This window comes from Molossus molossus, unplaced genomic scaffold, assembly GCF_014108415.1.
Source record: "Molossus molossus isolate mMolMol1 unplaced genomic scaffold, mMolMol1.p scaffold_m16_p_10, whole genome shotgun sequence".
In the NCBI taxonomy this organism is placed as follows: Eukaryota; Metazoa; Chordata; class Mammalia; order Chiroptera; family Molossidae; genus Molossus; species Molossus molossus.
This window is the reverse complement of record NW_023425345.1, coordinates 5,731,690-5,759,126: the sequence shown is the minus strand read 5'-3', so window position 1 is coordinate 5,759,126 and position 27,437 is coordinate 5,731,690. Positions and strand designations below refer to the sequence as shown.

General features: G+C 56.2%; 2 protein-coding genes and 1 non-coding gene across 4 annotated transcripts; 2 read left to right on the top strand and 1 right to left on the bottom strand.

Annotated features, from left to right (window-relative positions):
* The first annotated feature begins 1,793 nt into the window (after positions 1 to 1,793).
* SH3BP1 (SH3 domain binding protein 1) lies at positions 1,794 to 16,291 on the top strand. Of its 2 annotated transcripts, none has more exons than XM_036252976.1 (18): positions 1,794 to 1,966; positions 3,102 to 3,144; positions 3,347 to 3,451; positions 4,559 to 4,635; positions 4,922 to 5,033; positions 5,120 to 5,196; positions 5,685 to 5,829; positions 6,240 to 6,308; positions 6,472 to 6,562; positions 7,525 to 7,670; positions 8,398 to 8,509; positions 8,855 to 8,936; positions 9,024 to 9,104; positions 11,225 to 11,341; positions 12,063 to 12,160; positions 12,481 to 12,676; positions 14,157 to 14,251; positions 16,116 to 16,291. In XM_036252976.1, the coding sequence occupies exons 1-18, from the start codon at positions 1,908 to 1,910 to the stop codon at positions 16,250 to 16,252; spliced, it is 1,842 nt and encodes a 613-aa protein (XP_036108869.1). In that variant the 5' UTR covers positions 1,794 to 1,907; the 3' UTR covers positions 16,253 to 16,291. The 2 variants fall into 2 exon arrangements, with proteins under 2 accessions (XP_036108869.1, XP_036108868.1); XM_036252975.1 differs by having other exon boundaries at positions 15,460 to 16,228.
* On the bottom strand, positions 9,516 to 9,619 carry LOC118624819. The gene has a single exon (XR_004958486.1). It is a non-coding gene; the product is annotated as a U6 spliceosomal RNA (small nuclear RNA).
* Positions 16,292 to 17,600: 1,309 nt separating the features above from the next.
* LOC118624131 (pyridoxal phosphatase) lies at positions 17,601 to 23,706 on the top strand. Its single transcript, XM_036252141.1, has 2 exons — positions 17,601 to 18,189; positions 23,081 to 23,706. Exons 1-2 carry the CDS (start codon positions 17,616 to 17,618, stop codon positions 23,395 to 23,397), a joined length of 891 nt encoding a protein of 296 aa, XP_036108034.1. The 5' UTR covers positions 17,601 to 17,615; the 3' UTR covers positions 23,398 to 23,706.
* Positions 23,707 to 27,437: the final 3,731 nt, after the last annotated feature.

The window sequence follows — 27,437 nt, the reverse complement described above, 5'->3', positions numbered from 1 at the left end:
GAACCCAGACATTGCAATCCCAGTCCCACATTTTAAGAAGCCAGGTCTAGGCCTGGACGGCACGGCTCAGTAGTTAGAGTGTCGGCCCCCAGGTCACAGGTTTGGTGTCCGGTCAAGGACACATACCTACTTGGGTTGCAAGCTCAATCCCCGGCCTGGGTCAGGGCCCATGCAGGAGGCAACCAATTAATGTGTCTCTCTCACATAGATGTTCTCTCCTCTCTCTCTCAATAAATAAGTAAATAGAAAAAAAATCCTCCAGTGAGGATTAACAACAAAAAAAGAAGCCAGGTCTACACTGGACTCGTGTCTCCTTCCATGCAAGCATTCTTCACGCCCTGTCCCCTTTCTAGAAGGGTCCAGTGAACTTTCAGTTGGGGGAAGGGAAGTGGGCAAGAGAATCTTGCCTGGCATCTCCTCATCCTGGCCTGAGCCTTTGATCCAGGAGCCTCCAGCTTCTGGCCAGGACTCCACTCAGGTGGGAGCCTCTGATTCAAGCAGCAATCACAGGGGGTTCCCTTCTCCCCCTGGGGCCTTCTCAATCCCTCTGGGGACTGGAGAAGCAGCCAGAGTCCAGCAAGTGCCCGCTGTGAGCCAGGTCCCGTGCTGGGCACTGGAACACTGAGATGCCTGAAGTGCCCTAGAGAAGCGCCCAGACTACCCACTCCCACAAGTAGGTGCTCAGGTAATCCTCAAACTGAACTGAAACTCCAGCAAAGCGCAGTGCCTGCGGCAAGAGTAGCCGGACTCTGCCCTATGCCCCTCCCCCCAGCTCCTGATACCTAAGGGGTGCAGCGGCTCAGAGTCAGGAGAGCCTACTGTTTCCCATAGACTCGTCTTGTATTAACAAGCCATTTCGGAGCACCTACTGTATGCGGAGCTCTGTTTTGTGTGCAGAACCAGAGGTGACTACTATTGAGTTTGGAGGGGCAGAGCGGCACCCACATCACTGTCTTCCAAGAAAGAAGGGCAGGGACCGAGGTTGGCCAAGGGAAGGGGCTTTACCGATGGAGGAAAAGGGCTGGGGCTGGGGCTGGGGCTGGGGCTGGGGCTGGGGCTGGGGCTGGGTGAGAGCTGTCAGGGAACCGCTCCGGGAGTGCTCTGGGACTGGAGGGTGGTGGATATCCTCCTTGAGGGGGATGGGAGCGGGAGCACAGATCTAGAGGAGCAAGCAGAGGTATCTTGTCGACCCAGTGGGCCAGACGAGGCTAGGACAGCTGGCCCATCAGGCCATCAGAGACAGCAAGCCCAGAGTTCCAGCGACTTGTCCAAGGGCACACAGCAGCAGGTGGCCCCAGAAAGCCAAAGCCCCCAGCCAATCGTCCAGCAGAGAAGTAAGCCAGGTTGTCCTTTGGGGAGGGAGCCCCGGGCAGCATCCTCTGGCAGGCCCGGACGCGCCAGCACGGGTCAGAGAGGCCTGTCCCTGGCCTCTGTCTCCTAAGCATGGAACCCCCTTTCCCCTCTGAGAGGTGCAAAGGCTATTTATACCAGGGCGGCCAGGCGGTGGGTGGGGCAGGAACCTGGGGCAGGCGCGGTGGCAGGAGTGGGCTTACCTGCTTCCCGCCACCGGAGCCGGGCGCGGCGGTGGGGAGGAGCCGCGCACACCTGTGGACGGCCGGGCGGCCGGCTGACCGACGCTCTCCGGGACGGCCAGGGGCCGTGGGGAGCCCGGAAAACGGGGCGAGCGGGAACCCAAACTTGGAGAGAGGAGTGACCTGGGGGCCGGGGGCGGAGCCGGAGCGGGGAGGCGGGAGCGAGCGCGAGCGAGCGGGAGCGCGCTGGCCCAGGAAGCGGAGAGCGCCGCCCACCCAACCCCAGCGAGAGCGCTGCGGGCACAGGCAGCTGGGCCGGGGGCTGCGGGCCCTCGACCCCCACCGTGACCCCGCAGCCGCCAGCCTGCCCCCAAGATGATGAAGAGGCAACTGCATCGCATGCGGCAGCTGGCCCACACGGGCAGCTTGGGACGGTGAGTGTCCACCCGGTCCCTTCCAGCCCCACGCTCACCCCCGCATGACCCGAGGGAAGGTGGAGGAGTGGGGGAGGCCGGGAACAGCTGGACAGCCACCCTCCGACTAACCAGAGTTCTGCACTCCTCCTTCCCTCTGAATGTCAACCCGCCTCCCGGACAGAGCAAGAGGGAAAAGCGCTGGCTTTGGGGGGAGGAGGCACCCCCACCCCCGATAGAGGGGGTGCAGGGAGGATCAAGGATGCTGAGTCTTCTCTGCCTCCATGGGCCTCAGAGTGAACGTTCCTCCCTGGCCTCACTTGTCCCCTCTGTACAATGGGGACAGTTATCCATCTCTGGTTGTCTGGTGGGGGAAGGGCAGCCAGGGCCCCAGACCTTGGGGGAGGGGAAAAGACTGGGTCCTGGCCTGGTGTTCCTGTCCCACTGTGTGCCCCCCTCCCACCAGCCCAGAGGCCTGCTTCTCTGTCTTGCTTCTGCTTTCCCAGCCTCAGGTGGAAACATCCCCAGGCCTCTCTGTTCCCACCCCCAGCCCCTGAGCTGGTGGAGTGCAGGCCGGAAGTTTGGGGAGCTCCCCCAGCCAGTCTTCTCTTCTCCTTCCCCTGCGTTGGGTGTTTCCCATCTCTGGGCCCAGGGGAGGAGACAGAGTGTCAGAGACCTGGTTCTGGTCTTACACTGGCACAGATGCCTGTGTAGGCCTGGGCCGTCGGGCCACCTTGTGTCCCCGGGCAGGGGCCCAGGGCCTGCCCACCACTACAGTCCAGAGTCCTATGTGACTGACAGCCCAAGAGTCTGAGCTCACTCACTTCCCGTTCTTGGGGCCAACCCAGCCTCCTCTCCTCAGGTCAGCAGAAGAGAGAGGCTGGGCCCTGGGTGGCTCCCCCAGTCTCCCCTTTGGTTTCATCCCACCTCTCTGGGGACTCAACCCTGGGTGGAGGAGGAAAAGCCATGTATCCTATTGCCATCCCCATGGAATGTGCTCTGACTGGGATGAGGCAGGCGGGCCACCCAGGGCGGGCCCCAGCTGGGAGGGGTACTGGAAGCACCTGGAGTCCAGGTGCCCTGTTGGGGGCGGGGCAGGGGTTTCCTAACCTGGGCCAACTCAGCAGAAGCTCTCTCCCTTCATCTCCCCCCCCAGCACCCCGGAGACTGCCGAGTTCCTGGGTGAGGACCTCCAGCAGGTACATGCCTGGGCCAGCCACGGGTGGCAAGGCAGGTCCATGCAGGCTGTCAGCAGAGGGACGGGCGGGGACGCCAGTTGGGGGCCTTGGTTGAGTCATTCCCCAAGCTGTTGGCCATAGGGTCCTGCTCTGGGAAAGAACAGGGCGGTGGGGAGGGGGGACAACAACCTCCCAGGGTCCGTAACCCGATGCCCTTGGCCAGGTGGAGCAGCGGCTGGAGCCAGCCAAGCGAGCAGCCCACAATGTCCACAAGCGGCTGCAGGCCTGTCTGCAGGGCCAGAGCGGGTCGGATATGGACAAGCGGGTGGTGAGTGGGGGTCCCAGGGTGGATGGGGCCTGGCTAGGACACCTCTGTCCAATGGGGGAGTGAGGTTGGGGCTGGGGTCTCCCTGCCAGTCTGAGCCTCTGGCCCCAAGAGGATGAAGACTGCTCTTTCCCAAGGCCCCTGGGCACCCCACTCATGAAGCCCTATGTCTTCCCCTCCCCTTCTTGACCCCACCCCCCTCTGTACCAATAGTCCCCTGAGCCGAGGCCAGACCTCTGGCTGCTCCTGAACTTCCTTGTTCAGTTAGCCCTTAGAATGGAGCAGGTCCTCTCCACTGGAGCATTCTGTGAGGGCTTCCTGAAGGAAGTGGGATTGGAGCTGGGTTTTGAGTGATGCTCACTGGTAGTAATCAACAGCCGGGCACGTACGGATTGATTACTGTTAGTCTGTTGCTAAGATGTGTCAGTGCGGGAGAGGGGCCGCCTTTTAGCACTTGGAAATGGAGACTTGCAGAGGTAAACGGCTCACTCAAGGTCACACAAGCTAGCAAGTGGCAAAACTGAGATTTGAACCCTGACCTATCTGACCCAAGCTAGTGCTTCGTATAGCTCTAGGTGGGAATGAGTCAGGCATGTTTTGGAATCAGTCAACATCCCAGTGTGGTCAGAGCTCTGGAGCAAGGGGGAGCAATAGGTGGCAGAGGGTTTGAGCTTCCCAGTGGCTGTGTCCCCTACATGTGCCCTGGGGCAGGGGGGAGCCCACTTTGAGGCCTATTTCCAGCTCTTTCATCCTCCCTCCAACTGTGTGACCTTGGCAAACTCCATGCCCTCTGTTTTTAGTTTCTAGTCTGTAATTGGATTTGGCCCTTCCTTCCACCCCAATCACATGGCTTCTGGGAGCGGGAAAGGGGACCCCAGAGGGACAGGAACTCTTTACCTGGTTCCAAGGAGAGGTTACCCCCACCATGCCTCGTCATCATCCTGCCTCCACTCACCTGTGACTGGGCCCTCCTGGGTGTCCTCCTCCTCTATACAAGCCCAGTGCCTTGGTGGGGTTCTGCCCCCAAGGGACACTGTGAGCAGGTGAAGGGAGGCCCAGCAGATGGGCACAGGCCCTCATGCTCACAGCTGGCCCTGCCCCTCCCTGCAGAAGAAGCTTCCCCTCATGGCTCTGTCCACCACAATGGCTGAGAGCTTCAAGGAGCTGGACCCTGATTCCAGCATGGGGTGAGCATGGACAGGCCTCGGCCTTCACCTGGAGAGGCCAAACTGGGATCTGAGCTGGGAGGGAGTCCCAGGCAGGGAGGGCAGCCACAGTGGAAGGATGACCAGGCTGGGGAGAGAGTCCGGGTCAGTGGGGGCAACCAGGCCTGGGAGAGTGCGGGGCTCAGCGAGGATGAAGGAGAGATAGAAGGAGCAGGAGGTGATGGGAAGGAAGGGAGCCCCACCTAGTCTTTCCAGATTGGGGTGAGGAGCTATGCCAGCCTGGGCCTCGTGGGTGCTGCTTCCACAGGAAGGCCCTGGAGATGAGCTGTGCCATTCAGAACCAGCTGGCTCGCATCCTGGCTGAGTTTGAGATGACCTTGGAGAGGGATGTCCTGCAGCCACTCAGCAGGCTGAGTGAGGTGACCCTATCCCCTGCCCCCACCTTCCCCAGTCTCTAGTTCCAACCTCCTCCCCAGCGCACTCACCCCCCCACGCCTGCCCCTAGGAGGAGCTGCCAGCCATCCTCAAGCAAAGGAAAAGCCTGCAGAAGCTGGTATCCGACTGGAATACCCTCAAGAGCAGGTGAGAGCCACAGCATCTGGTGGGGTTCATGCCTAGGCCAGCCAACAGGTGGCCACAGAGCTTCAAGGCACTTCCCACAATAGGAGGACACTGCAGGGCCCCCTGAGTACAGAGTGTGTACTTGTGCACACGTCTGGTCCTTAGGAACACATAGGGTGAGGGTACATGTGAGGGTGCCTTTGTGCATGTGTGTGTGCTCATGCTTATGCTAGCTGGGGGAACCCCAAAGCCCAAGATAGCCATAAACAATCCTCTAAGATCCCTGGGTGGCGGGAAGGCCCCCACCCCCTACTCTGGAGTTGGGTGGTTGTGACTACCAAGCCTACCACCAGGTGGCGCCCCCCAGCACTCATGGCCCAGGCCCAGTGACGTTCTGGGATTTGCGTCTATAAATCCCAGATTCCTGTGTGGTCAGGCATATGGAGGGGACACTTGGCTCTGGACTTGCAATGGAGACAGTGACCACTCCACCTTGGGATCATCCCCAGGCTCAGCCAGGCAGCTAAGAACTCGGGCAGTGGTCCGGGCCTGGGCGGGGGCCCAGGCAGTTACAGCCACACCACCACAGCCAACAAGGTGGAGACGCTGAAGGAGGAGGAGGAGGAGCTGAAGAGGAAGGTGGAGCAGTGCAAGGTGAGGGGCGCTTGGGGTTCCTGGATGTGTGGGGGTGGCAAGGGTGGGCAGGACACTGACACTCAAAGGTGATGTGACTTGCCCAAGGCCACATAAGTAGGAAGCAGCAGAGCCGGGATTCACCCGGATCTTGTGTATTTGCTAAGTGAGTGAATGAATGAGAGGAGTCTAACACGAGGCACTGTGCTGAGGGTGTGGGGACATGGAGGTGAGGACTAGGAGCTGTAAAAGCCTCTCGAGAGTTCAAGGGGTTTCCTGAGGGCTGTCCCCAAGTGCAGACCTTGGCAGAGAGAGGAGAGCTGACTGGGACCCTCTGCATTTGGCTTGGGCAAGTCACTAACCCCTCAGCCTCAGCTTACCCTCTGGGCCCCAGCCTCACTGATATAAGCCCTCCCCTCTATGTCCCCAAGGATGAGTATTTGGCTGATCTGTACCACTTTGCCACCAAGGAGGACACATATGCCAACTACTTCATAAACGTGAGTCCAAGACTGGGTTCCAGCCACCCAGAGCTCAGGGGTAGACGCCAGAGCCAGAGGCCACTGAGACCCCGGGTGAGATGGTGGGAGGGAGGGGACTGCTCTCGTGGACCCCGAGGGAGGCTCAGCGCCCTCACTCCCCCTTGTCCCCTTGTCCCCACAGCTCATGGAGATTCAGGCTGACTATCATCGCAAGTCTCTGAGCTCACTGGACACAGCCCTGGCTGAGCTGAAGGAGAACCACAGCCAAGCAGGTGGGGACACAGATGGGCCCTGACCCCACACTCCTGACCCCCGCCTCGTGTGGCTCAGTTGGTTAGAGTGTAGTCCCGTACACCAAAAGGTGGCAGGCTTGATCCCCAGTCAGGATACATGCAGGAGGCAATCGATCAGTGTGTCTCTCTCACATTGATGTCTCTCTCTCTCTTTATCTGTCCTCTTCCTCTCTCTAAAAATCCATTTAAAAAAGAACCTTGTACCCTGGCCAGTTTTGCTCAACAGTTGAACGTCGGTCTGCAGACCAGAGAGTCCCAGGTTCGGTTCCCTCTAGGGGCACGTACCACAAAAAAATTAAAAAATAAAAATAAAAAAGAAGCTTGTGCCCTGGCTGGTTTGGCTCAGTGGTTAGAGTGTCGGCCTGCAGTCCAGAGAGACCCAGGTTCGGTTCCTGCTAACGGCACGTACCTCGGTTGCAGTTTGTCCCTGGCCCTGGTTGGGTCATGTGGGTGGCAGCCCCTTGATGTGTCCCTTTCATATCGATATTTCTCTCTCTCTCTTTCTCTCCCACTCTGTCTGATCAAAAAGTGGAAAAATGTCCTCTGGTGAGGATAAAAAAAAAAAGAAGCTTGCACTCCATCCTGAAAGGCAATAGGGAGCCACAGATGAGTTCTGAGCAGGGGAGGGCTCAACCAGATGTGTGGTAGAGACTGCTCTGGCTGCTGTGTGGAGACTGGAACGGGGCAGGCAGGCCTGGAGTCAGGAGACCTTCTAGGAGGCAGAGGGAAGTGGTGGCCTGGACCGGGGTGAAGGGGTAAAAGCAGTGAAAGTGAGCAGATTCGAGGGGTGTGTGGATGAGTTCAGGATGTGTGGGTGGATGGTCGGGTGGGAGGTGGCCCCATTAGCCAAAGCAGTAGTCCCTTGAGGATGTCCAGGGGGTGCCCCTGACTGTCCGTGGGTGGGAGGACCCTGGGGCCGCTCATCTGTCTTGTCCCTGCAGACCCCTCCCCTTCGATGATGGCCGCCCCCTTCTCCAGGGTGTATGGGGTGTCACTGGGAGTTCACCTGCAGGAGCTGGGCCGGGACATCGCTCTGCCCATCGAGGCCTGCGTCCTGATGCTGCTTTCCGAGGGCGTGAAGGAGGAGGTGGGACCCACTGCGGCACGTGGGGAGGGAGCATTGGGCCCCCGGTCTGTCCCAAACTCCCCTGTGCTGCGCACGCCGTGCCCGCAAGCCCACCCTTAGAGCACAGGTCCCGGGAGAAGGCCTGGCCTGTGCTGAGGTCATGCCACCTCCCACTTGGTGAAGCTCCCGTGGGCCTGGCTGTAAGCCCTTCCGTTGAGGAATTGAATTGTCCCAGCGGCCCTTTGAGGAGCCCTCAGTGGCTCCGTTTTACAAGGGGAGATGGAGGTCAAGAGGTAAGCGTGCCCAGTGGCACACGAGAAGGTGGCGGTGCCACCAGAGACTCAGGTACAGTCCAGCTGCTGCACCTGCCCTCATTCGTCCTTTGCACCTCAGTGTCGCTTGCCCATCGGCTCCTCTCCTGGGGACAGACCCTGAAGAGGCAGAACCGCTCAGAGACGGAGGCTCCCCGCATCCTGCAGGGCCTCCTTCCTCCCTTCCGCTCCTAACCAGCCGCCGCTCCCACGACGTTGCCCAGCCCCTCCCAGACCTCCCCTTTGCTCAGAATCCAAGACGTTGCCAGCGGAGAGGGTCAGTGGATACTGGTGTCCTTGCTGCCTGCGAGGCTGTGGGGACACAGGCCAGTGAGGGCCAGCCACCTGCCTCCAGCCACGAGTGAGGCAGGGTGTTCCAGCCAGGGTGTCCTGCCCCACACCCCTCCGTGACCCCACCTGGTCCCTCTCGCACCCAGGGCCTTTTCCGTCTCGCCGCTGGGGCATCAGTGCTGAAGCGCCTCAAGCAGACGATGGCCTCGGACCCCCGCAGCCTGCAGGAGTTCTGCTCTGACCCCCACGCCGTGGCAGGTGCCTGCTCCGGGGAGCCCTGGGCAGGGGCCGTCCCCCAGATCTCCACCACAGCTGCCTGAAATGATCCCATGGTAGTTCGGCTTAAAGCCTGATCATCTGCTGAAGAGACATAGGGGTCCTTAAAGTGGGGTTTGTGCTGAGCCCCTAAAATGGATGGATGCTTTTCTGAGAACAAGATCACTAGCCTTCATCATTTTGTCTAAAGGACCCATGGCTCAAGCAGTGATAGACCTCAACATGTTAGTGTGAACGAGGGTCTGAGGCTCCTAGCAGGCGGAGAGGGCTGGGTGCTGGGGGAAGGTGGAGGCCTGGGCTATGTCTGAGCTCACACCGCCACTTCAGGTGCCCTCAAGTCCTATCTGCGGGAGCTGCCGGAGCCCCTGATGACCTTTGACCTCTATGACGATTGGATGAGGGCAGCCAGGTGAGGTTGAGGGTAGGGGTCCTGGGGAAGAGGAGGCTATGGAGGTGCCACCCTGGGCCAGCTTACCAGGTCTGTCCCCTTCCCCAGCCTGAAGGAGCCTGGAGCCCGGCTAGAGGCCCTCCAGGAGGTGTGCGGCCGCCTGCCTCAGGAGAACTTCAGTAACCTCAGGTGAGTGCCAGGCCGGCCCGGGCCTCCTCACAGCCAGGCCCTGCTGGGACTCCAGCCTGGTCTGAGTCCTGCCTCGTTGTCCTGAGCAGTATTTCTGGAAACACAGCTAAGAGGTACTAGTCACATTTTGCTTGTTAATTCTCACCTGATGATATTTTTTTCCAATGATTTTCTTAGAGTGGGAAGGAGGGAGGGAAAGAGACGGAGAGAAACATCAACGTGAGAGAGACACATCAATTTGTTGCCTCCTGCACAACCCCGACCAGGGCCGGGGATCGAACCTGCAACTGAGGTACGTGCCCTTGACCAAGATTCAAACCCACGACTCTCTGGTCTGAGGGCTGATGCTCTAACAGCTGAACAAACCGGCCAAGGCAATGTACTAGTCATATTTTTATTATTTTTTTTGTTTTAAATATGGAACACTTCACAGATTTGCATGTCACCCTTGCACGGGGCCCATGCTAATCTCTGTGTCGTTCCAATTTTAGTATGTGTGCTGCCGAAGTGAGCGCTGTGCTAGTTTTTTTTTTAAGTTAGAAACTTTTTTTTTTTCCCCTCACCAGAGGACATTTTTGCATTTATCTTCAGACAGAGCTGGAGAGAGAGAGAGAGAAACATCAGTGTGAGAGAGACACATTGAGTGGTTGCCACCCACATGACCCCTAACCAGGACCGGGGACAAACTGCAACCAAGGCATGTGCCCTTAGCGGAAACCGAACCCGGGACTCTCTGGTCCACGGGCCAGTGCTCCAACCGCTGAGCAAAACTGGCCAGGGCAGGTTCGAAACTTTAAAAAAAATTTTTTTCTTTATTGATTTTAGAAAGAGAGGAAGGGAGAGGAAGAAAGAGATAGAAACATCGATGAGAGAGAACACTGACTGGCCACCTCCTGCATGCCCCCCACTGGGGATCAGGCCCACAACCTGGGCATGTGTCCTGACCGGGAATCGAACCGGCGACCTCTTGGTGCATGGGTCGATGCTCAACCACTGAGCCACACTGGTTGGGCACTAGTCATATTTTTTATTTTTATTTTTTTTATTTTTTTTTTTTTTATCCTCACCCGAGGATATTTTTCCATTTTTTGTACTGATAGAGTGGGAGGGAGAGAGAGGAAGGGAGAGAGAGACAGAAACATCGATGTGAAGGGACACATCGAGTGGCTGCCACCCGCACGACCAACCAGGGCCGGGGATAAACTGCAACCGAAGTACATGCCCTTAGCGGGAACTGAACCCGGGTCTCTCCGGACCGCAGGCCGACGCTCTAACCGCTGAGCCAAACCGGCCAGGGCTAGTCATATTTTTTAATACTAGACATTGAACTAAATATACCTTGAACCTGTGAAGCCACATCTCCTGGCTTCAAATGCCCCCTCTGCCACTGTGTGGCCCTGAGCAGGTGAACTGGCCTCCCTGTGCCTACACTAGAAAATGCAGAGCGTGGCAGTCCAGATCCTCAACTTAGCTCAGTGCCTGGCACATAAGTGGCACTCAGTAGGCCAGCTAATTTAACTATTAAAAAAATTTAGCCCGACCAGTGTGGCTCAGTGGACTGAGCATTGTCCCATGGACTGAGAGGTCCCAGTTCAATTCCCGGTCAGGGCACATGCCTGGGTTGTGGGCTCCATCCTCAGTGGGAGGCGTGCAGGAGGCAGCTTCTCTCTCACATCAATGTTTCTATCTCTCCCTTCCTCTCTCTAAAAAATCAATAAAAACATATTTAAAAAAATTTTTTAACCAGCCTGTGTGCACTCTTGGCCACGCTTTAGAAACCCCAGGGTCACCGTAGCCGGTTTTGCTCAGTGGTTAGAGTGTCAGCCTGTGGACCAAAGAGTCATAGGTTCGAGTCTGGCCAAGGGCACGTACCTTGGTTGCGGTCTGGCCCTGGCCGGGGTTGTGCGGGAGGCAACCAGTTGATGTGTCTCTCTCATGTAGACGTTTCTTTCTCTCTTTTACCCTCCTTCTCTCCCTCCCTCCACTCTATCTAAAGATGATGGGGAAAAATGTCCTCTGGTGAGGATTAAAAAAGAGAAATCCCAGGGTCTCGGGGTTACCGATGGGTGTTTGAGGCTGATGTCCTGTCCCTAACCCAAGCTCACCCCTTGCCTCCCCAGGTACCTGATGAAGTTCCTGGCACGTCTGGCTGAAGAGCAGGAGGTGAACAAGATGACACCCAGCAACATCGCCATCGTCCTGGGGCCCAACCTGCTGTGGCCCCCTGAGAAAGAAGGGTGAGGCTCCATGGGAGGGGAAGGTGGTAGTCCCCACCCCAACCATCTGCTGTTGGCCTTTTCCTGGGCCTTGGTTTCCTCATCCTGGGAATGGGTCGAGCGGCTCCCATTCTCAAGGCCACCATGAGGGGCAGCCCAGAGGGATCACGGGCCCACGGGGCTTTGGAGATAGCATTCTGGGTAGTGGCGGCAATGGGGTGCTTGGAAGGCGGGGAGCTCGAGATCTGGTTCCAGCCCCTCCTCTGGCCCACCCTTCCAGAGACAGGCCTTAGGGAGACACTCTCTCAACCTCCACTTCCTCATCTGTAAATTAGAAATTATACAGTCTGAGGGCGTTTGCCTTGGGGCTTACCTGAGACAATGAATGGGGGATGCTTCATGTATGTAAAGTGCTGTCGGATGCGAGGGCTCGTCATTCCCTTGCGTGGAAGGCGCAACGACGCCACTCGTTTGCTGAATGCAGTGACTTGGTAGAGGCTGCCTCGACCCAAGAACTGAGGAGGCTGCTGTGACCGACGGGTGACGCCTGTCGTGGGTCAGGGAGGGACCAGTGGAGTGTGTGAGCCACGTGTTTGCCGTTCGTGGTGGCTGTGAGCTTCTGAGCACAGGGACTGGATGTGATGGTTGGCTGCGTGTGTTCCCAGGGCCAGCATAAGGCCAGGCAGAGTTGGGACCGCAGGACTTTGCTAAGCGGTGACTCGTTTCACTCCCTTCATCCCAGGGACCAGGCCCAGCTGGATGCAGCCTCAGTGTCGTCCATCCAGGTGGTGGGCGTGGTGGAGGCTCTGATACAGAATGCAGACACCCTCTTCCCTGGAGGTGAAGCTCCTGCCTGTGTGACATGCCCTTCGTGCCCTCTGTGCCCAACTCAGTGCCCTCCAGATCCGCGCCAGTCCCTGGCAGCCCCATGCGCTCCCCACGAGGCCTAGGGGAGATTGCTTCTGCACTGTGAGCCTGTGTCTCTGTAAAACGGGGACGATCCTGCCTGCTTTGTGGGATTGTCGTGAGGCTCCTGTGGGAGTGGGATGGCCAACTGTGGTCCAGACAATGTCAGAGAAGTGGGGAGGGGTCCTGGCACTGGGGGAGCAGGGGAGCCTGGTGGAGACGGAAAGCTAAGGCCTGCTCCTTTCTGTCTGCAGACATCAACTTCAGCGTGTCAGGCCTGTTCTCAGTCCCCACCCCCCAGGACAAGGTCAGCGACAGGCCGGCCTCTGAGGAGCTTCCAACCACTGCCGTGGCCCCCCTAGCCGCGGCCGCGGCCCCGGCCCCGGCCCCAGCCCCCACCTCTGTCCCGGCCTCGGCCCCTACCCCAGCCTCAGTGGCCACCAAGGAAAGGTAAGGACTCACAGACATGAATGACCTGACCTGACCCCAAGATGCCCAGCCTGAGGCACCCTCTCTCAGGGCTCCCAAGGACATTTTAGGAAATGTAATTATTGTGTCTGCATCCCAAATACCAGGTTTCCCAGTTTGGAGTGGGTGGGGCGGAGGCTCCGAGGTAACAGTCCTCTCTGACCAGTTTCCTCGTTCATTGTATGGCTACTTACTGAGCACCGCTATGTGCCAGGCACTGTTTCAGGCGCTGAGGATGTAGCGACTAGAGAGCTGGTCATTTTGGGATTTGTAAGCACCTTCCAGTCTTCTCTTTGACCCCCTGAAGTTTGGAAAGGTTCATGGACCATGTTGCCCAGACCCAGCAGGTGCTCGACTGTCAGATGCTGGGGCCCAAACCATGAACTTCCGCAGATGAGCAAGACAGACAAATGCTGCCCTTGTGTTTGTGTTCTGGGGGTGGAGAGAGAATCAGCAAGTACACCTGAAAAGGTCAATGTGGCGTCAGGCAGGGTGCGTGCTGCAGAGGAAAACGGAGCAAGGTGGGGCCGAGGGGGAACTGCTTTAGCCCTGGGGTCAGGAACGGCCTCTTGAGGAGAAGCCAGCTGAGCAGAGACCTGAGGGAAGCCAGGAGGCCTTCCCCTCTGCTTCTTGGCCACTCTCTGGCTTCTAGTGGCCGGAGCATCTCATAAAGATCACAAAGAGAGCCCTGGCCAGTTTGGCTCAGCGGTTAGAGCGTCGGCCCGTGGTCCAGAGAGACCCGGGTTCAATTTCCGCTAAGGGCACGTACCTCGGTTGCAGTTTGTCCCCGGCCCTGATTGGCCCTGTGGGAGGCAGCCACTCGATGTGTCCCTTTCACATCGATGTTTCTCTCTCTCTTTCTCTCTTTCCCGCTCTATCTGAACAAAAAATGGAAAAATGTCCTCGGGTGAGGATAAAAAAAAAAAAAAAGATCACAAAGAGGTCCAGCCGGTGTGGCTCACTGGTTGAGCGTCGACCCATGTACCGGGAGGTCGCTGGTTCTATTCCCAGTCAGGGCACATGCCCAAGTTGTGGGCCCGATCCCCAGTGGGGGACATGCAAGAGGCGGTCAGTCGATGTTCTCTCTCATCAATGTTTCTATCTCGCTCTCTGTCTCTCTCTCTCCTTTCCTCTCTCACTAAAATCAATAAAGAAAAAAATATTTAAAAAAAAAAAAAAGATCACAAGGAGGCTGAGATCTGAGGCAGAAGGGAGACCCTGCTTCCTATCTTCAATCCTGGCCCCTTAGGGGACCACAGACATTGTCGCAGTCACTCAGCAGCAGGGACTCTGGATCTAAATCCTGACCAATGCCAGAAGTGTTTTGGGGGCAGAGGCAACCTGGAGACAGAGCCCACAAAGTGGAAGACCCCAACTCAACCTGTTGGCTGGGAGTCTCCCCAAAATTCCAGATGTCTGAGAGATGGCCAGCCTTGAACCTGACCCTCTTCTTCCCTCACAGGTCAGAGTCCGAGGCGCCCCCCAGACCGGCCTCCCCCAAAGTCAGCAGGAGCCCCCCAGAGGCAGCTGCCCCAGCGGAGGACATGGCTCGGAGAAGTAAGTTGGCCATGGGAGGAGAAGGGGGACAGAGGGTGGGCAGGGTTGGCAGTTCAGACCACCCCATGTGTTCAGGCAGCCAGGGGAAGCTAGGAGTCCAGGTGACTAGGAGCCAACTCTGTTGCCTAAAACTCTGGGTCCAGAGTCCAGCTCTGTGACCTGCGTAGGTGACTTTGCCTCTCTGCGCCTCAGCTTCCTCCCCTGTGGAATATAACTGCACCTACCTTGTAGGACTGTTTGGAGAATTAAATGCTGCTGCTTGGCTTATGCAGTAAATGCTTGATAAATCTCGGCCATCGTGAGCATGGGGGGCAGTGGGGTCCTCAAAAAGCGGAGAGGGAGGACCGAGTCTCTAGAGCAGTGAGGGAGATAGGGAGGTGGTGGTGCTGGTGGCAGGAGGAGACCTGGGCCCTCCGAACCCTTTGCTACATGCACTTGTTGAGTTGGCTGAAAGCCAGGCTTGTGAGAAGACCTAGGGTTCAGGTGCAGAGTCTGCCCAGATGACTAGGACCCTTGGGAGGCCCCACCCAGCTCCAGAGGCTCTAGCGCTTTCCACCTGGGTGTACAGCATAGAGCCAGACCAGCAGGAGCTGGCGGCTGGCACAGGAGTCTTCCTGCAAGAGGCAGGCGTCTGGCCACCTTTTCTGGCTAGGTCAAGTGAGGCATTTGCTCCTTTAAGCACAAGTTAAAGGACTGTCACAGCCATCACCTGATAGTCCTCACATCAGCCCTAGGAGGCTGAGGCGATCATCCCATCTTCCTGATGAGGAAACTGCAGCCCCAGGGGCAAGTGATTTTTGCAAATGACCCAGTGGGCGGAGACAGAGCTAGGACCAGAGTTCAGACCTCCTGGCCCCACCCAGCCCTTCAGCTGCCTCTGGACATCAGAAGTGTGCAGTGGGATCTGGGCGCTGGGGTGGGGTAGTTCTGGTGGGCTTCTGAGAGGAAGTGAGCAAGACCCAATGCCAGGGGGACAGGCAGCATTTCTTTATTTGGCATAAAGTCCTGGAAAACGTGACAGGGTGGGGGAGTACTCCAGCTGAGGGGGAGAAGAGACACTAAGAGAGGCTTCAGTGATGAGGGGCCAGCCATGGAAGCAGTGTTCCTGCAAAGGAACAGCAGGTGCAAAGGTCCTGAGGTGGACTTGAGCTTGGTAGGTTTGCCACAGGCAATATGGACACCTTACTGCCCCTTTCCTTCCTCTACAGCCAAACGCCAAGCACCAGCCCGGCCCACCATGCTACCCCCCCAGGTCTCCGGCACCCGCTCCTCCCCTCCAGCCCCCTCCCTGCCCCCTGGCTCTGGCAGTCCTGTGACCCCCCGGGCTCTGCCTCGACGTCTAGTTGGCAACACCCTCCGGGCCCCCACAGTGCCACCCCCTTTGCCCCCCATTCCCCCCCAGCCTGCTCGGCGCCAGAGCCGGCGTTCACCAGCCTCCCCCAGCCAGACCTCCCCAGGTCCAGCCTCCCCCAGCCCAGTCTCTCTGAGCATGCCTGCGCAGGTGGACCTGGGGGTAGCCACAGAGGATGGGGGGGCCTCTGAGGCTGTACGCAGCACCCCCACTCCTGCAGCTATGCCCCCTCAGCCTCGGCCCAGGAGCCTTGCCTCAGAGACCGACTGAACTGGTGGCTCCTACCCAACAGCCATCGGTGTCCCCTCCCTCCCACCTTGTCCCCCTAAAACACAGCCCTCACCCCTCCCAAGGGATGGGGGCCTACAGCCTTTGCCTACAAGTGCCTCGGTGCCCGCTGGGTCGGCCCCCACGGCAAGGAGGACTCAGAACAGTCCTCGACTTCCAGTCCTTTTCCTCCTGGATCCACCCTGGGCTTGGGGGGGCTCAGCTGACTCCCCACTCCCTGGCAAGGTCCCAGGGGAGCCACCAGAAGGAAGGAGAGCTTGCCTGCTCCTATAGGACTTATTTTTCTCTTGCCAACATATTTTTTTGTAAGGCAGGTAAATAAATTATTTTGGACAAAACTGGAGCAGCTGTCCAAAAGATAGCTTTATTTTCTGTACTCAAAATAAAGTAGCCACTGTGATAAAGGGGGAAATTACCTGTCGTTTGCCTCCTTTCCTTCTTCCTGTCTGAAATGATAACAGCCGAAGTTTTTAAGCACTTTGTCTATGCTACACGTTGCTTTTCTGTGCATGATTTCCATGTAATCCTCTCCCTGGAAAGTAAATCCCGTGACCGCTTCCAGGTGAGGAGACAGGCTGAGAACATGACCTGCCAAGGTCACGTGGTGAGTGAGGCATGGACCTGGGATTAGGACCCAGGTTTGACCGATTCCAGAGCCTGGGTCTGTCCCTCACATCCTGGGTGATCTACTTAATTTCTCAGTGTTCTGGTTTCTTCGCCTAGGAAACCAGGTAACAACTTCAACCGCAGAAGTGTTGTTCTGGTGATTAAATAAGATACTCCCATAAAGATCTAAGCACCAGCTTGGGGCTGGTTTGGCTCAGCGGTTAGAGCTTTGGCCTGCAGTCCAGAGAGACCTGGGTTCGATTCCTGCTAGGGGTGTGTACCTCAGTTGCAGTTGGTCCCCAGCCCCTTTTGGGGTCATGTGAGTGGCAACCCGTGGATGTGTGTATGTCGATGTTTCTCTCTCTCTTTTCCTCCCCCCCTCCCTGCTCTATCTGAAAATAAATGCAAAAGTGTCCTCGGATGAGGATTAAAAAAAAAAAAAAAGATCTACACATCATACTGTATGTAAATTATATCTAAAAATAACAAGTGCTCCAGGGGACTCCACAGTACAGCCAGCCTAGAGAAACACTCGTGTAGGCCAAGGGCCCCTACACTCGAGAAGACACCATGCGCCTTTCTCCCCATCATACCCATCCACTTCTCAGGACTTATCTCAGACCTAGAGTGTCCACAGTTCAGAGGGCAAGGATATTTGACCCAAAGACATCTTTCCTCTTAGCAACCTCCTCTCCTAAGCTTCTGATTAGCTAAGGAGCGCAGGCAGCTATTCGCGCCACATTTTCTACTTCTAACTCGTTATTGGCCAAGAAGAACGTCAGTCTAACATGTAAGAGGCTAATCGGCATTAAAACTCAGCAGCGACTGGCCCAGCAGATCCGGGAGGCGGGGCGAAGGGCCAACCAAGGTCTTCATTGGTCCTGTCCTCTTGAGGCCGCTCGCGATTCCGCCCTTTTCTCCAAGCTCCATTTGCTCGCGGCTTTGCTCCTTTCAGAGATTTTCATGCCCATTGGCCGTGGGCCAGGCCGTAACCCCGCCCCCTGGCATTTCCGGCGCGCCGATTGGCAGGTACCCGGGACCAGCGGGATGCGGGAGAGCGCACCGTGCGCGCGGAGAGAGCGCGGCACGGCGCTGGTGTGCGGGTAGCCAGCTGGCTGCATGGCGCGCTGCGAGCGGCTGTGCGGCGCGGCCCTGCGCGACGTGCTGGGCCGGGCCCAGGGGGTTCTGTTCGACTGCGACGGGGTGCTTTGGAACGGCGAGCGCGTCGTGCCGGGCGCCCCGGAGCTGGTGGAGCGGCTGGCGCAGGCCGGCAAGAAGGCGTTGTTCGTGAGCAACAACAGCCGGCGCGCGCGGCCGGAGCTGGCCCTCCGCTTCGCGCGCCTCGGCTTTGGGGGTCTGCACACCGAGCAGCTCTTCAGCTCCGCGCTGTGCGCCGCGCGCTTGCTGCGCCAGCGCCTACCCAGGCCGCCGGACGCACCGGGTGCCGTGTTCGTGCTGGGTGGCGAGGGGCTGCGCGCCGAGCTGCGCGCCGCGGGGCTACGCTTAGCCGGGGACCCCGGCGAGGACCCGGGCGCGGCCCCGCGTGTACGTGCCGTGCTCGTGGGCTACGACGAACACTTTTCCTTCGCCAAGCTGAGCGAGGCGTGCGCGCACCTGCGTGACCCCGACTGCCTGCTGGTGGCCACCGACCGAGACCCGTGGCACCCGCTCAGTGACGGCAGCCGGACCCCTGGTGAGCGCGAGGGTGGCGTGGGCGACCTGGGCTTTTGCTTCTATGCCTGGAGGGTGATGGTCGGGGAAGGAACATCTCCAGGTGACAGATAGGGAACAAGAGGGTTGCTAGCGCGGTTGCCACCCGGAAAGAGCCCAAAGTTGCTGTCATGTCAAGGTCTGGTAATTGTTGCAGCTGCCAGACTGTGAGGAGCAACAGTGGTGTTCCTGTTTGACAGATGAGGAAACTGAGGCCCACCGTGGCTCTTGGGATTGCAGTTGGAGTCCAGGTACCCTGACTCCCAGCCCTAACCTTCCTGAACTAGCCTCAAGGAGTCTTGTCATTTTGTCTCACCCGCTATTAGAGTGAGGTCAGAGATTTGAGGACAAAACCTAGAAAGATCGTCTCCCTGTTGGAGAGTTGGCACGCCATGTCCAGCGGCAGGTTCTAGGCAGGTGCGCAGGAGCACAGGAGTGGTTGGAGTTTGCCCTGAGTCCAGTTTAGCTCCAGGACTCTGTAATCTTGTTATGTTACATAACCTCAGAGCATCTCTATCCTGGCTGTTAATGGGATGCTGACCATACCAGTTTCATCAGAGTGAAGAATGATCTGTGCGCATAGGTGCTCAGATGATGTAAGTTGTATCCAGAGCCCTGTCCAGTTACAGCACCTTGGTATGATGCTGAGAGGGGGAGTGAACTGCTCAAGCCTTCAGGAACCGGAATTGGATTTTCTGGCTACCCAACCCCCACCCCCTCCATCCAAGGCATTCTCCACTGCTGTCTTCTGGGTATTCAGACCTACAGAGGAGGCAGCAGCAGGTGGAGGTTCCTACATCTTGCAGGTTTGAGTTAGATAAGAGCAGATGGTAGCAGAGGCTAACTGACAGTCATGAGTATGTGGACAAGTCAGGACACCAGTCAGTAGGCTGAGGGCAGGGACAGCTCTCCTGTCACTCCCTCCTTGCTGGTGACTGACCCAGACAGTCATTGATACCAAATCCTGGCAGGGCAGCGTGGCATTCATTGATGAGACACAGTATTATGATGGGGTAGCACGGAGGGCCTAGAGCTTAGGGGATCTGGGAAGGCTTCCTAGAGGAGACATCTTACAGAACTGGGCGCTAGGGGAAAAAACATGGAATAGGACTTGGGCCATGGCTGAACCAGTTCCAGGCTGACACTCTGTAGTTCTTGACCTGTCCTACTGTTGCATACCTACTTGCTGCATGGCCACTTCAGCCTTAGTTTTCCCATAAACCCAAGCTGAGCCCTCACCCCCACCACCAATTCAACAGCTCCTGCCTGTACTAGGCCATGCTATGAAAAGTGTGTTTCTCCCTGGAGGCCTCAAAGCTCAGGTAATGGCTGGGTTAAGAGGTAATGGCTGGGTTAAGAGGCCCCCAGGACTCGGGAAGGGTGGTATGGAAGAGCTGGGGAGAGACCAGGCCCTGCCCACGCCCTGCCCCTTCCATCTCAGCACCCACTTGGCTATGCCCTGCTGGTCATTCCCACAGCCTAGAGGGGGAGGCAGAGGTTTAACAAATACAGAAAGACAGCGCTGATGTCATGTTTGTACACTGACTGATGCAGCTTTGAGACAGTGGTAAATAAATATTAGTAAAGGACTCCGTTATGCATAAAATCTGAAATAATGCTGATCTTTCACCTCAGTTCCCCCTTCCCCTGCAGGTCTCCTAAATTGCGTGTTTACCTTGTAACCATATGCCAGCCACTTGAGCTGGCAAGTAGAAATGCCTGCTGTTTTAGCACTACGTCACCACCGAAACATGTGACAGTCTTGGATTATAGGATGTTGAGAGAAGGGGATGGGGGTGGTCTGAGGACAGAATTAAGTTCATAGACACCCCAACTAGGAAGCTCACTCCTCCAGGGTAGGGTTTTGCTGTGTTCCCTGCTCTGTCCTGGTGCCTAGCACAGTGCCTGGTGTGTAGTTGGGCCTCAGTAATTATTAGGTAAGTGGAAGAAATGGACACGGGGGCCAAGGGTGATCAGCTCTTTCTTGGTGGGAAAGGAAGAAGCTGACAGCTGAGAACTTTCTTGAGCCGAGAGAAACACTCTGGGGTAACTCAGCTGAGCGCTTCCCATCCTAGAAAGAATCTGTCACCAAAGAGGCAAATGGCCTTTCTTCCCCTACCCACTTCTTATGAAAACAAGTGGGCGAGTTCTAAGTCAGATGTCAGGGAGCACCTCCCAGTGGTGATGCTCTGGGCCAGCTCTACCCGAGTCCTGTGACACAGGGGACGTTCTTCCTCCTTGTCTAGGGCCACTTGACCCTTCTGAGCTTTGGCTGAACTACACTGTGAGAAGGGAGATAGGAGGCCGGAGCTCTTGGGGTCAGACCAGTGGTGTACTATTGATAAATGTGTAGTAACTTGGGGAGCCCTGATTTATAGCATTTGCCACTGTCCATTGTGCAAATATTCCCACCATGGTGGATTTTCATGCTACCAACGTGAAGTCACTGAACACGGAATTGGGAAGATGTATGAACAGATATATAGTATTTCCATTGGTACAGATATACGTCATCATAAGAGTAAGGATAATAGTAAAATCATTAGGAAGTGAGGAGTTTTGAGAATTTATTACCTTTGTTTCAAACATAATTCATTTGATTGTAAGTTTATATAAGTGGACTTGAAACAGCAGCTTTGTTTAGCCACCAGCAGCTCACAGTATTCCTGAAAATTAAATGCTCAGCACTCCCAAATGAGAAGAAGCTTGACTAGCATATGAGTGGGTTATATCCACCTGAATTTATCTGCCTTTTTTTTTAATCCTCACACAAGGACATTTTTCTATTTATCTTCAGATAGAGAGGGAGGAAGAGAGAAGGAGAGAGAGAGAGAAACATTGACGTGAGAGAGACACATCGAGTGGTTGCCTCCTGCACGACCCTGACCAGGGCCGAGGACAAACCACAACTGAGGTATGTGCCCTTGACCGGAATCGAACCCGTGACTCTGGTTCGCAGGCCAATGCTCTAACCAGTTAGACAAACCAACCAGGGCTGCCACTTCTTTTTCCCCAGAGAGAGAGAGATACAGAGACATTGATTTGAGAGAAACACATTGATTGGTTGCCTTCCAGGCAACTCTGACCAGGGCTTGGGATTGAACCTGCAACCCAGGTATATGCCCTTGACCTGGGAATTGAACCTGCGACCCTTGAGTCTGCGGGCCGACACTCTAACCCCTGAGCCAAACTGACTAGGGCTATCTGCCACTTTTTAAGCTGTGCAACCCTGAACAAGTTACTTAACATCACTGAGCGTCAGCTTTCTCATCTATAAAATGGGCTTCTGTGAGCACCCAGCACAGCCCCTGGCATTTTAAAATGTGCTTAGTGCCTGGTCGGTATGGCTCAGTAGATTGAGCATGGACTGAGAGGTCCTGGTTCAATTCCTGGTCAGGGCACATGCCCAGGTTGTGGGCTTGATCCCCAGTAGGGGGCGTGCAGGAGGCAGCCGACACATATTTCTCTCTTACATCCCTGTTTCTATCTCTCTCCCTTCCTCTCTCTAAAAACAAAAATCAATAAAAGCATGTAAGTAAATAAAGAAAATGTGCTTAGTAAATTGTGATTATCATCATCATCATCATCATTTGTTCAGGGATATTAGTGTGAAGGCAGAACATTCTGCACAAAGATGTGCCTGTGGGATGGGCACAGTGGACTCATTGTGTGGGGCCGATGGCCAGGAGTCAGGACTGTCCTTTTCTAGACAGTCCTGCCATTGTAAAATACTTGGGCGTGGTCCACAATTTTGGGAATTATAGTTACTGTGGCCACAGACATCTTCAAGCATGTAGCTTTTTGTCTCCAGTCTGAATCCTCTTCTTGTGACCACTGTGCCGGCGGAGGCTGACTGGGTCAGAGGTGCGAACGTTTCTGTGCCCTGCTGAGTTCCAGAAGGGCTGTGCCAGTTTCCGATGCCAGGAGCGCACATTCTTGTATCCCTAACCACAACTGCTGTTTGGGAAGTGCTTTTCCATTTCCAAAGCACTTGCCCTGTGATGCCTACAGCGCCTCTTTGGAAGTAGACATTACTTGGATCTTCCTTTTTTTTTATTTGTATGTTTATTGATTTTTCAGAGAGAGGGGAAGGGAGAGGGAGGGAGGGATAGAAACATCAATGAGAGAGAACATAGATTGGCCGCCTCCTGCATGTGCCCCACTGGGGATTGGGCCCACAACCTGGGCATGTGCCCTGACCAGGAATTGAACCAGTGACCTCTTGGTGCGTGGGTTGATGCTCAGCCACTGAGCCACACCAGCCAGGCTGGATCTTCCTTTTCCAGCAACTCCAAGGAAACACAGAGGTGGAGTGGCTTGCACGAAGGCACACGGCTACCAGGGTAAAAGTGAACCTCAGACAGGACTGACTGAGCCAGGGCCAGTTACATGCGGTGGCTCATTCAATCCGGACAGTATCCTCATGAGATAAGTGCTGTATTGGGATGGGGAAACTGAGGCACAGAGAGATTAAACAGTCTGCCTGAGAGAGTGGAGATGGAGCCTGAATGCGGGCATCCAGTTGCAGTCTGGACTCCGCCGTGGCAGTAAGATTTGGAAGCAGGCCTTTTGACTCCAGTGCCTAATTTTTTTAAATTGATTTTAGAGAGAGGGGGAGAGAGCAACATCGATTTTGTATTGCACCTATTGATGCATTCATTGGTTGATTCTTGTATGTGCCCTGACCAAGGACCCAACCCCAAACCTTGGCGTACCGGAACAATGCTCTAACCAACTGAGCTACCTGGCCAGGGCTGCAGTGCCTAATTCTATCCCCATGCCAGGCTGCCTCCCCGAGGATTCCAGTTTCAGGGCCTGGATTCTCTTCCTCCCCTGCTGCCTGGCCGCACTGACCAGTCTCCATCTCCCTGCAGGCACTGGGAGCCTGGCCGCTGCCGTGGAGACAGCCTCGGGACGCCAGGCCCTGGTGGTGGGCAAACCCAGCCCTTACATGTTCGAGTGCATCACAGAGCACTTCAACGTGGACCCTGCCCGCATGCTCATGGTGGGCGACCGCCTGGAGACCGACATCCTCTTCGGCCACCGCTGCGGCATGACCACCGTGCTCACGCTCACAGGCGTCTCTCGCCTGGAGGAGGCCCAGGCCTACCTGGCGGCCAGCCAGCATGACCTGGTGCCCCATTACTACGTGGAGAGCGTCGCAGACTTCATGGAAGGGCTGGAGGAATGAGCCCACCTGGCCTGCAACCGCAGCCACACCCCTCCCCCACCCTGATCCCCTCCATGGAGTGATGGGCCGGGAGCTGCATTAAGTGCCACTGGCTCTTCCGCCCCAGTTTCTACACCCTGATGGGTCTGGGGCCCAGGGAAGGTGTTAGGGCCCTTGGACCCCCTCCCAGGGGTGGCTGAGCACTCTTTGCTGCCCCCCTTGCCCCACTGGTTTGCCCTGGCGTGACCCAGCCAAGGTGGCCTTATTTCCTGCCTTGTGACCTCCCCTCGTTGAAATCTGGGCCCTGATGCCCACTAGAGATTTACCCCAACCCTGAACACTTAATTCCGTCACTCCTCCCTGGGGCCTCTAGAGGTCTACCTGCTCCCCAGGTCCTGGCCTTGGGTTCCTGTTGACCAATCAGAGGTCTAGGTTACCACAAACCATATTGTTCTGAGCCCTGAGTGGACCAATCAGAAGGTGAAGTGATAGTGATTCATTGATGTTGGGTCCCAAGTGGACCAGTCGGGAGCCCAAGTAACTAACCCTTTGATATCCTGGAGCCTGCCTGGACCAATCATAAGGCTAAGTGACAGTGACCCTTCCATGTCCTAGATCCTGGATAGACCAATCAGGACAGGTAATAATGACCCATTGGTCTTTTAGCTCCTGAATAGAACAGAAGTCAGAGATAGTGGCCTCTTGACAATCTGGTCTGACTGGATGACCCAGGGGTCCAGATTTTTGTCAGTAAGTAAGGTCCATGTACTAAAGACCCCATCCACCAAGACTGCTGCCCAGGGGCCACTCCGTGGCTCTGGGGGCCTCTGTAGCAGAGAGCCCCACCCCCTCCTGATCGTGGTACCGGTCCAGTGTTGGTGGCCACAGCTCGAACAGGGGCGTTTGTGCCCCTCCCCGTGCCGTCAGTGTTTGCTGTGCCACTTCTCCCCCACGCCCGCCCCAGCTATTTATTTATTATTGTGTGCCAGTGATGGTGTGGGTGGGGGCTGGGCCTTCCCTACCGCCTCCGCCCCTTGTAACCAGTCCTCGTACTGAATAAAGTGCGAGCGGGAGTGCCTGTGTGGGTTCCAGTCTGTCAGAGGCGGGGCGGGGACAGAGCCCTGGCTGAGCCCCGACTCCCCAGAACTGGCCCGGGACCACTGCCCGCACGTGAAGCTTCCATCCCAGTTCAGGGCATTCTCTGCCCTAGTGCCTAACTCAGCATGCCACCCTCACGGAGTGTGCAGCAATATTTCAGTCCCTCAGGAAACCCAGCAGGCTTGTGTCACTCACCCTGTGTGAGCGAGGTATTCAGGGGAAAGACAGAGCGAGCCTCACCTTCACTAGGGCACATCCAGAGAGCGGATCACCCGGGGCAGGACTTGGCTTTGTTGGCTGACGCCGAGAGGCTGCAGCCCCCTCAGTAGGGATGGGGGGGCAGGTCCCCCACCTTCTGGAAGCTCAGGTGAGATGCAGCACCCCCACTTTGGGCATCCTTCACACTGGGGGTGCTGCTTGACTGCCCTGCTGGCCCTGAGCTCCTCCAGGCTGGGCGCCTCCTGTAGAGAGGGCACTCAGCTGTGAGCTGGCCACGGGGCAGCCCGGACAGCCCGCAGATGCCATGACTGTTCCAGGCCTGGCTGTCGCCAGCTTACTGGTCACTTGAGCTTGCACAGGCCCCTTTCTGCTCAGCCTGCTTGTCATTCGTGAAGTGCCGGTGGGCCTCAGAGTTGAATTCTCTTCAGGGTGATTCTTGATAAGAGAGTACTAGGCTGAGCCTGGCTGCATCATGAAGTCAGCAAATCACACTTGTGGAGGCTTCGGGCCATGCAAGAAACTCAGCTGACCCTGCCCAAGGCATGAGGGAGCTTACGGCTGCCCGGTGAGGCAACACAGCTGTCCAGGTGTCTGCCCATCGACGGTGCGGTGTCCCGGACCGTGGGTACCTCTCAGCTGACCCACGTCCCAGGGCAGGCTCATCAGCCTGGCTTGGGTGCTGTGCCCATCTCAGAACCTGTACCCAAGAGGATGGAGCACAGCTGTCAGCCAGCCTGAATCATGTGCCCCACAAAGGAGGCCAGTACTTGCCTCCCTGGCCCCACTCCACCTAGCAGCCAGTCCCTGCCTTCCTTGCTGACAGAGTCCTGATTTCCCTCAGGGGAGCACGTGGTGGCCTGTGAGTCAGACGGGGTGGACATCCCAGTCTCGGGTAGTAAGTCTTGGTCGTTTAAAGCTTGCCCTGGCCGGGCTGGCTCAGTGATTAGAACATTGGCCCCAGGACCAGAGTCGAGGGTTCGACTCCAGTCAAGGGCACCTACCTTGGTTGCAGTTTGGTCCCCCCGGCCCTGATCAGGTCGTGCGAGAGGCAACAAATCCATATGTCTCTCTCACGTCAGTGTTTCTCCCTCCCCCTCTACCTCCCTCCCTCCCACTCTATAGATGAAAATCAATGGGAAAATATCCTCAGGTGAGGATTTTTAAAAAAAGCTTGAGTCTAAGCCAATCATAGTTACTTGATTCTCCCTAGCCAGTGATTGGTTTAGCCATGGACTTATGATACACTGTTTGTTTGTTTTTGTTTTGTCCTTTGTGTGTGTGTATGATGCACTTCTGACCAATAAGACATGAGGGGAGATTCTAGGAATGTTTGCCTCACTTTAAAGAGGGACATGGAGTAGGAACTTACTCTTCTGGCTTTGAGTATAGAAGCTGTTGCAGCCATTCTGTGATCATGAGGTGTAACCCAACACATTCTGATTTGTGACTCTGCAGAGCAAAAAGATGGGAAAAAACTTGCTGGGGTTGTTTCTCCCTCAACTTTTAATTTAGAAAAGTTCCAAACCAACAGAAAAAGTGCAAGAATGGCACAGTGAGCACCCTTCACGTGGGTTCCCAGTTGTTCATATTTCAGGAAGCGGATACACCAGTCCACAAATGAAACAACCCCTTCACGCTGTACCCCCTGGTTTCAATAGTTTCCTGGTTTTTCTTCCCCCCATGTTGACTACTTTCTTGGTGACCAGAGGCCTTAGAGGTACTTTCTGATGTCCCTGAGTAATTTTTCCCTTTGGGGGTGGCTTTGAGGCTAGTGGCCCAAACTTGGTTATCTAGCATCAGGGTTCCACCCACCTCTCTCTCGGTTAATACTCACCCGAGGATATTTTTCCATTGATTTTTTTTTTTTTTAAGAGTGGAAGGGAAGAAGGGAGAGAGAGGGAGAAACATCTATGTGAGAAAGGCACATTGATTGATTGCCTCCTGCACAACCCAAACTGGGGCTGGGGATCGGGGCTGGGGATTGAACCTGCAGCCCAGGTACATGGCCTTGACTGGGAATCGCACCTGAGACCCTTCAGTCCATGGGCTGACTCTCCAACAACTGAGCCAAACCAGCCAGGGCCCACCACTCTCTTTTGATTTCATATTAGCTGTTACCAGTAACCATAACCAAGAGATTATATATTTTTCTTTTATTTCATTTCCTTATGCATCCAATAAGCCAGCTCTCTGAGAGCTAGAGCCATCCCCAGTTCCCGCTGGTGACTCACACGCTGTGGGGCACAGCTCCTGCTCCACGCGGTGGGTCACTGATGACATGGCGCTCAGGAATCAAAGGTTCCTCCTGCCCACCCTTTCTCCCTTTCCCTTCCCAAACCACATGTTTCCACAAGCCAGGGCCGTTCTAGCAAATCCTACTTCTCTGACACCAACTAAAAGGGAAAACTCTTTCCTCTGCCCACAGAACACTTCTGTCGCTGAATGTGTGGGTTTTCTACACCAAGCAGCTCTCCTGTTTTCTGTGGACGCCAAGGGAGTCCTACCCAGTTAGTGCAGTCCCACAGGGTAGGGGCTTAGTCCCACAGGCCTCTTCCCCCACTTCTGATGCCAGTCAAGTCCCAGGTGGTCACCTGTACTTCTGACCAGCTGGCTATAAATCGGAGGCTCCCACAACCCCCTTCTCAGGTTGGATAGTTTGCAGTGCTGGTTCACAGAACTCAGGGAAACACTTGTTTGCCAGTTTATTGTGTGATAACGGGTATGGTGCAGGATACAGATGAACA

Coding starts and splice junctions, on each gene's coding strand:
- SH3BP1 (XM_036252975.1), top strand. CDS start 1,908: ATGATGAAGAGGCAACTGCATCGCATGCGGCAGCTGGCCCACACGGGC. Junction 8,510..8,854: donor TGACCCCCACGCCGTGGCAG/GTGCCTGCTCCG, acceptor CCGCCACTTCAG/GTGCCCTCAAGTCCTATCTG. Junction 12,161..12,480: donor AGACACCCTCTTCCCTGGAG/GTGAAGCTCCTG, acceptor TTCTGTCTGCAG/ACATCAACTTCAGCGTGTCA.
- LOC118624131 (XM_036252141.1), top strand. CDS start 17,616: ATGGCGCGCTGCGAGCGGCTGTGCGGCGCGGCCCTGCGCGACGTGCTG. Junction 18,190..23,080: donor TGACGGCAGCCGGACCCCTG/GTGAGCGCGAGG, acceptor ATCTCCCTGCAG/GCACTGGGAGCCTGGCCGCT.